General features: G+C 56.8%; 1 protein-coding gene across 1 annotated transcript; it reads left to right on the forward strand.

The window, feature by feature from the left end:
* Positions 1–2,241: 2,241 nt before the first annotated feature.
* EDN2 (endothelin 2) lies at positions 2,242–8,168 on the forward strand. The gene is made up of 5 exons (XM_010862674.1): positions 2,242–2,390; positions 2,743–2,905; positions 4,388–4,510; positions 5,566–5,664; positions 7,454–8,168. The coding sequence occupies exons 1-5, from the start codon at positions 2,336–2,338 to the stop codon at positions 7,545–7,547; spliced, it is 534 nt and encodes a 177-aa protein (XP_010860976.1). The 5' UTR covers positions 2,242–2,335; the 3' UTR covers positions 7,548–8,168.
* Positions 8,169–8,571: the final 403 nt, after the last annotated feature.

Consider the following 8,571-nt stretch of genomic DNA (forward strand, 5'->3'; position numbering starts at 1 on the left):
CGGGGTTCGCTCAGGTTCCCAGGTCCGGCGTCTCCATTTCACAGGAGCCCTGCTCGCCCGGCTGGAGCAGCGGGCAGGGAAGGAGGGAAACTGGAGTTGGGCGCAGCCTCCCAAGCTGACCCTGCCAGGCCGGGCGGTGGCCCCTGTCCTGTCGTCATCCTCCTTTCACAGCAGAGAGGGATCCTGTCTCCTGGTCTCGTTAATTCTTCTATCATGTTTCCCAGACTCGGAGCCTCTGGTTGCCTATTGTCCTGAGCAGGCATTTTGCATTTATGTAAAGATTAGACAGGTTAGAGCCTTCGCTCTCACTCCGATGGTCTTTTTTACTTTCTCAAATCCAAGTTCTTTCCTTCTCACTACGCTCTGCTTCCTTATTCTCTCTCTCTCCCTACCTGTCTTTATCAGCCTCCCTGTCTATTTTCTTCCCTTCCCTGACCCCCTCCTTCTCCCCACTGACCTGCTTTTCCTCTGTCATCTCTTCACAGTTCAGTAGTTTGAATCCTCTTTCTCCCCCCTCCACCACCGCCACCACAACCCTAACCTTGCTTAGTTCCACATTTATATTCTCCCGGAGCCTCATAGAAATGACTGAAAGCATTGCTCACCTCATTCCAGAAATAACTCTTCTAAATTCTTAGAGAGGCACCACACGGGGGAGGGTGTGAGCACTGGACAGGGAGTCACTGTGGTTTACTGGAGAGAACAAGACCCAAGTTCCTCTGTGGGCTCTTGGGTACACCAGCTGTGTGACCTTGACACAGCTGGCCTCTGGTCAGTCTCTGTTTTCTCCCAGGCAGCAGTGGAGCTGGTACCCAGATGAGAACAGCTGTGTGTAAGGTTGTGAAGGAGAGAGGATGGTGGTGCCCTGCACACACACTTGTGCTCTGAAATGTTTTTCCTGCTTCCACTGCAGCCTGAGCCAGTCGGAGGGAAGGAAGGGGATGCTAACTGGTATCTCCCTCCTTGGTTCTGCTCTGCTCTACAGGGATCACACATGCGTGCACACACGAACATGCCCTGGGAAGAAACAAAGCTGTTTCTTCACCGTCATCTATTTCTCCCTTCCAAAATGTCTAATGATAAAATCCCAACTGAACACAGGAGCAAAAACTTGGGCTTTAGTGGGTTCCTGAATTTCTCCATTTCAAATCCAGGCCTTCATTCATTCACCGCCCCCTCCCTCGGACAGCACTCACTCAGAGTCTCCTACTGTGTGCCAGATGGGCTCCAGGGCCGGCCTTCTCTGGAGCTCTGGACCTCGAGATTGTTGGGGAGATAAGCCCAATGTCATGAGTCAGGCATGAGAGAGAGCACGGGTTCTGGGAGTTCCAAGAAATGAGAGGGCCTTTCCTCTTGTGCCTGGAGACAGGGTCCCTGAGAAGGAGGGACTCTGAGCCAGCCGAGGGGGAGGAGCAGGATGCTGGCCCCCAGGGAGCCCCTCCATCACTCTGCCTTTTTTGCAGAAAGTCACAGAGGTGAGCCAAGACATCCTGTCCTGGTCAAGGGGTGAGCCAAGACATCCTGTCCTGGCCAAGATGGGAGGTTTTCCCAGGGGCTTTTGGTGTACATATCCACAAGCCACCTTTCTGGAAAGGGCTCTGAGGGCCCCATCTTAGCATCAAGGAAATCTGTGGGTCACATAGGTTAAGAAGAAGGAAAGAAGGGCACTTCCTGGGGGAGGTGGGGAGGAGGCGGCTCCAGGCTGGTCAGTGGTCAGGGGTAAACTGTGTCCTTCCCTAAGGAAAGCAGGCCCAGAGAAGGCTCTGACTCTCCCAAGTCCACACAGCCTTGTAGGTCATTTACCTCCCACACAGCAGAAGGGACACCCTCCACCTGGTTGACAGTAGGCAGACAGGAAAGCAGGGTCTCCTCCAAGGAAAAGGAGGGTTTTGCCCATGGGACCTCTCCCTCCCAACTCTGAGCTCTGGGCAAGACCCATGGAGAGTGGGGAGGGGCTCACGGCATTTGGAGGATGACTTGAGGGGGTCCAGTGGGACTGAAAGGGGTCCCTGGGGACAGCAGGGGAGCCTCAGGACTCCAGGAGGTGCTCCAGGCTCAGAGGGAGCATCCTCCCCCCTTTTTCCTCCCTCATCCTGCCCTCCTCCCTACCGCAGAGGCTGGGGCGGGCCGGGCGCCCTGGGAGGAGGCGGTGTCCCTGGCTCCCTGCCCACCGGTGCAGGGCTGGACGGGCAGGGGCGGAGCCATGCCTGGTGTTATAAGAGGCAGCCAGGGCACCGAGGCAATGAGCTGTCGCTCAGCTTGGCAGCAGGACGCTGGCAGCAGGCACACTCCGCACTCCAGCCCAGCCTGAGCGTGCCTCACCACTGTGGTCGCCATGCCCACCGCCTTGTGCTCCATCGCTCTAGCCCTGCTCGTGGCCCTGCACGAAGGTGAGCACCCCCCACGGGCTCAGCAGCTGCAGCAGCCCTGAGGCTGCTTGTCTGTATCTCCTGCTGGGGCTCTGTGCCCCCCAAACCAGCCGGGGGCCTTCAGGGGCAGGAGTTAGGCGGCTTGGGGGCTGCAGGAGGCTGTGCTATTAGAGGTGCTGCCGTCCCAGGACAGTCACCCGTCCTTCCAACCCAGAGGTGCTGGGGCTTCCCCAGGCTGGCCCAGGGCTCCTGAACACTGAGAATGCCAACTTCCTCGATTATGCAAGAGGAGGAGCCCGGCGGGTCCCCCATCCCAGCTGTGCCAGGCGCCCTGACCCACCTCTCCACTTTTCTCTCCCTCCTGTGCATGCAGGCAAGAGCCAGGCTGCTACCACCCCCATCCCAGAGCAACCAGCGCCCTTGCCCCGGGCCCGAGGCTCCCACCTGCGGACTCGACGTTGCTCCTGCAGCTCCTGGCTCGACAAGGAGTGCGTCTACTTTTGCCACCTGGACATTATCTGGGTGAACACTCCCGGGTGAGCTACTGGAGGGATCCAAGAGGGGTTGCAGGGGGCAGGGGTGGGGAATGCTGGCATGCTGGGGAAGCCCTGGCACACTGCAGCTCTCTCTTGGAGTGTGGGGCTAACAACAATAGCAATCAGCTATTGCTTCAGTTCTCACATGGGGGCTGCCTGAGCAAGACAGAGGGCTGTCTCATGAAAATCCTCACAAAAAGCCTGGTCAGAAAGTGTTGGCTCCATTTTCCAGATCAGGGTACTGAGGCTCAGAGAAGTTAGGTGCCTTTTCCAAGGTCACACAGGAAGAGTAAGTGGTAGGTAGGAGGCTCCAGCCTAGGTCTGCAGATGCCAGAGCGCACAGCGGCTCTGCCATGCTGCCTCTGTATAATCTTCCAAGAATGATATGATTAATGACAGCACCCATGTCTTGACTGCGCCAGGCCCTATGCCAAGCACTGCTGGTGCGTTATCACCTCGTGAACGCACCCCCATCCTCCCCAGTGAAGCGGGGACTGCTGCTGTCCCCAAATGACAGACAAGAGACCTGCCCCATGTCACCTGGCAGAGCCGGGGTGGGGTCCCAGAGCTGTCTGTTCTGTCTGCACCCGCGCTGCCTCCGGGCCACTGCATACTTCAAGTTGAAGTTTCTCTGTGTGTTTGTATTTTTTTTTTCCTTCTCCAAATTGCAAAAGACAAGAGAAGCCCGGCACGTAAGCGTGTGTGGAGCTAATCCGCATCCAAACACTGGCTCAGGGCGGGAACCCTGCCAGTCCCTGCGTGCTGGGTCTACCTGGAGTCTCTGCAGCTCCAACCACACCGTCTAAAATTAGCTCAGGCATCCGAGGTGCTGGTCTGACCGGCCACGGGGCCCTGCCCTTCGCCTGGCCCGCCTCAGCCAGACGGAATCTGAAATCGATCTCAGCCAATCTAATATATCTATGCACACACACGCACACGTGCAGGTCAGGCACACTCACCATTTTAAAGTCAAAACTCTAAGAAACACTTGGGTCACCCTTCCAGGCAAGTGGTGACCGGATGGAGGCAGCTGAGCTGTGAGCCTGAGTGTTCACTTCTGTGAGAGGGCACTCTCTCCCTTTCTTCCAGACTAGTTGGGGGTCTTCTTTGAGAACAGGGGGACCAGCCTGACTCCATCAGTTCAAATTGCTGTCTGGGAGTGAGAGGGGCAGGGAGGACAGCTTCCACCCCTCCCCCACCCATGCTGAGCATCTTACTGAGCAGGACCAGGGCAGTTGGGAGGGAACAGAGGCCGGAGAGGGTAAGGGTCTTGCCCGAGGCTCCCTGGCATGTAAGGAGGAAGCTGCAGTGGGAATTCTTGAGGGCAGGAGCTGGTTACTTTTGCTGCCACCCTGGTGGCATGGATGGCTATCCCAGTGTGCAGTGTGGACAGTCCCAGCTTGCCAATGGTCCTGGTTTATCTAATCCTCTCTCTGTCTCTCTCCACCCTATACCACTACCTTGCTGGCGGCCCGCCCACAGACAGACAGCTCCTTACGGCCTGGGAAACCCGCCAAGACGCCGGCGCCGCTCTCTGCCAAGACGCTGTGAGTGCTACAGTGCCAGGGACCCCGCCTGTGCCACCTTCTGCCATCAAAGGCCCTGGTAAGTGGGCACCCAGCCTGCAAGGGGCCAGAGGTGACTGCTGGCCTGGACCTGCTCTGGAGGGCAGGGTGTCTGGAAGGCCAGCAGTGGCGGACTGTTAGTCCCTAGGTCGTGCCCGACTGTTTGTGACCCCACGGACTGTAGCCTGCCAGGCTCCTCTGTCTATGGGATTCTCCAGGCAAGAATACCGGAGTGAATTGCCATTCCCTTCTCCAGGGTGTCCAGGAGGCCAGCAGAGGCGTGGCTAAATGGTGGAGGGGGGGTCAGGGGAGCAGGGTCCTGGGGGTCCAGAGGCTGCCCTGGGCTGTGGGGCAGCCTCCCTTCCTGCAGGGAGCCAGTCACCCTTGAATCTTCCCCCCTGCCACTACCCCCAGCTCTGGGGGCTTCTGAGACCATTGTGTCCCCACTCCTGGGCAGGAGGAATCCTCCCCAGGTGACAGCTGAGGCAGCACAGATCCAGAGAGGAAACAGGACTTGTCCTGTCAGGCTACACAGCCAGTCAGAAGAGAGCTGGGCCTTCCGCCTTAGTCGCTGGGGCTCTGGGACCTCTGGAACTTTCTCAGTGGAGAAGCAGTAGCTGGAGTTGGGAGGCCATGGCACCGTCCCCGAGCTGCCACAAAGCGCCTTTGCCAGTCTTTCGGCCCTCTGGACCTCCCTCCCTCCACGCGGAGCGTTGGGAAAGCAGACAGTGACTTCACCCTCCCCTACCTCCCGCTCCCATGACGGCCTATGGGAAACTCCTCCCCTGAGACCTCAGCTGTGGCTGCAGCCCTGCCTCAGTTTCCCTGCCGAGGGTTCTGCTTGGCTGCAAGTGGCCAGACTCTGGGAAGGCCAGCCACCCCACTGCCTCTTTCTGAGGCTGAGAACGCATTCCCAGTGGCTCAGTTTTCCTCAGGCCCCACCCCACCTGGGAAAAGAAGGGTGCCAGGTGCACAGGGTGGAAATGGATCTGCTCCTGAGGGCAGGTCGGGGCGGGGGGCTGGGCTGGGCCTGCAGCCAGGCAGCCTGGGGGCCCTGGACAGCCCCTCACTTGGGCCCTAATGCTGTTCACTCAGGACTGATGCGGTGGCAGTCCCAGGCAGCGGGTCCCCTGCAGCTGCGTTCCAGGATGGCAAGACGCAGGCCACAGCAGGAGAGCTCCTCCAGCGGCTGAGGTGAGGGGCCCCTACACTGATTGAGTGCCTTCTGTATGCCTTGCACATTTCCCTTATTCTCCATATGACGCCTTGGGTCCTTACGGGGCAGCCAATAGCAGCTCAGACAGATGAAGGTGTTTACCCAAGGTCTCACAGCAAGCTACAGCATCTGGCTGACTCAATAGCCTGTGTTCTTAACCACTATGCTCTTTGTTACCGCCAGGCCTGGAAGTGGACTTTTATTGAGGGTTTCAAGGCTTGTGACTGTGGAAGGTTCCCAGGTGTTCATTCAGGCTGTGTCTGAATCAAGCATCTCCCACATGCTGGGGTCCAAACGGATGCTACCCAGCCTGTTCCCTCCCTGGGTCCCAGACTGGACTGTCTCCCTGGTAGCTACAACATGGCTCAGCTCAAGGCTTGGCATCCAGGAGGTGCCCATGAACGTGTGTCCAACCAAACTGACTTGAGAACAGAAACCTATAGCCAGTCATGTGGCAGGGTGGCTGAAGGGGCAGCATCTGAGCTAGAAAGTCCCAGCCCTGCCACGAGCAAGCTTTGTGACCTTGGTCTGCTCACTGAACTTCTCTGTGCTTCTGGTTCCTGTCTGTGAGGCAGGGACACCGCTGCTATCCATCTCACGGGCTTGTTGTAGGTTAGAGCAGTTGACATACATGAAGAGCCCCAAGAAAGCCCAGGCCCTACGGGAGCTCTGAAGGTTTTAGCCATCCCGAACCTCTGTCCCTGAGGGTTCCTCAGGGCTGCCCAGGGCCGGGGTGCAGCCTAGCCCCTCAAGGGTCCACATCTCTGTGAGGAGGCGGAAACATAGGCAAAAAGACAGGATGGCCGGCTAGGCAGGACCCAGGATATACTGAGGAACTGTCTTAAAAAAATAATAATAAAATGAAAGTGTTAGTCACTCAGTCGTGTCTGACTCTTTGCAACCCCATGGACTATAGCTCACCAGACTCCTCTGTCCATGGAATTCTCCAGGCAAGAATACTGGAGTGGGTAACCATTCCTTTCTCCAGAAAATCTTCCCAACCCAGGGATCAAACCTGGGTGCCCCACATTGCAGGCAGATTCTTTATCATCTGAGCCACTAGGGAAACCCAGGAAATGTCTTAAGATGAAAAACTTCAAGGTAAGACTTTGCAAGTACTTGGCATTCCATAATCAGCAAAGAGTGTTTTCGCCAGTCTGTACTCAGCCTCACACCAGTTCAGGCCTGTGTTTATTTTACAGACCAAGAAGGGGGTTCAGAGAGGTTGAGACCTTTGCCCAAGTTCCCAAAGCTGGGAACCAGCCTCCCAGTTCCCAGGCTAGAACGCCTTAAGCCAGAGTGAGGCCACCTAGATGACGGCAGAGCCCCTACCAGGGTCTCAGCCAGATTCAAAGGACTGCTAGGATCCATACATATCTGGAGCTGGACCTTGAAGAATGGGAATTTTAGGGCACGGAGTATGGGGTGAGTGGAAGGTCAACAGCCTGAGGAGCCACAGGGATAGAGGTGTGGAAGTGAGAGGGCAATCAGGGGAGAGCCACGGGGCTACTCTTGGCCGTGCAGTCACCCTGGTGGCACTTGATGTTGAGCATCAATTTTGTCAAAGCTCCTTGTGGGCAGAAAAGCTTCTAACCTGCCCCGACCTCTCCTTGAGGTTCAGACCTTGTTTTCAGGGTCGGCTGTGACCGCCCTCTGACCTCTTGGCCATGAATAAGGAATCCAGACCCTATGACCGCTGCCTCTCATGGGGAACTTTCAAGTGATCTATATCTCCAGAGATGCTCAATTGACCTCTTTCCATTTCAGGGTTATTTCTGCAACCAAGATCCACTTTGCTAGGCAACAGCAGAAGCCGACGAGGGAGACCAGACCTACACACTCCAAGCAGAGGAAGAGATAGCTCTCGACTCTGGGAGAACTTTGGGAAGGAAGCCTGTGTGGATACAGGAGGAGAGGGGCATCCCAGAGCTGGGAGACCTTCTGACCTGTTTCCTGGGCCAGAAAACCCAGCTGCTGGAGCAGGCACAAGCTCTGGCCTCCTCGCCCTGGGGAGGGGGCCTCGCTCAAGGCAGCTCCGTGACACCAGGAAAGTCATCAGGCTCCAGGCTGCAGCGTGGCCTCCCACACTGGCTCCAGTTCCAAGGCCCTGCTGAAAGGAATGGCATGCGGAATGTGCTAACCTGGAGGTGTCCTGTCTGGCGGCTGTGAACCAGGAACAACGTGCAGTGGCGGGCACTCACACCTAAGCCAGCCCGAGTCCTTCCAGGGTTGAAGTCCCGGCCGCCCCCGACCCCTCACCCCCGCTCTGTCCCCTCCAGCCCTCGCTCTCCAATGTCCTTAGTCTCCCTTCATACCCTCGGGGCACTCTTGGTGAGAAGGGCCTGCACCACTTCACCTGTCTGTATATAACTTATTTGCTCTAAGAAATTTGACGATTCTGATTATTTATTTTAACGTATTTTTTTAGACTCTCAATTATTTACCTGCGAACTTGTGTTTGTAATAAACAACAAAATAATGCTCTAGCATTTGGTCTTGGTTGAGCAGGAGGTGGGAGGCACTTTTCAGGAAAGGGCTACTTAGAAGTGAAGGGAACAAAGGGACGGCGGGGAAAGAGCCTGAGGCAGGTGTGGAGCCCTGAGTTCCACACCCCTGTGCCCCGGCTGGGCATCACTGGCTGCTGACCCACCCTCTCTGGACTTTTGCCTATCATGTGCCTAGACAGCCATTTGCAGCTTTGATATCCCGGGTTCCAGGACCTGTGTTTCTATCAGGCCGGTAAGTGTTGGCCAGGCCTTTCCCCAGAGCATGTTTCATAGGAGCCAAGACTATGAGGACCCACTTCTGCTCTGGTTGCCACCCCTGAGATTCAGAGCAAACCTGTCCAGTGAGGGCTGTGTGCTGTTCCAAGACTGTGTGCAGCC

This window comes from Bison bison, unplaced genomic scaffold (assembly GCF_000754665.1).
Source record: "Bison bison bison isolate TAMUID 2011002044 unplaced genomic scaffold, Bison_UMD1.0 scf7180017864484, whole genome shotgun sequence".
NCBI lineage: Eukaryota > Metazoa > Chordata > Mammalia > Artiodactyla > Bovidae > Bison > Bison bison.

What these genes read in the sequence shown, in the direction of transcription:
- EDN2 (XM_010862674.1), top strand. Translation starts at nt 2,336, where the DNA reads ATGCCCACCGCCTTGTGCTCCATCGCTCTAGCCCTGCTCGTGGCCCTG. An exon ending in GCTCGTGGCCCTGCACGAAG is followed by an intron (nt 2,391 to 2,742) that starts GTGAGCACCCCC and finishes CTGTGCATGCAG; the next exon opens with GCAAGAGCCAGGCTGCTACC. An exon ending in GAGCTCCTCCAGCGGCTGAG is followed by an intron (nt 5,665 to 7,453) that starts GTGAGGGGCCCC and finishes TTTCCATTTCAG; the next exon opens with GGTTATTTCTGCAACCAAGA.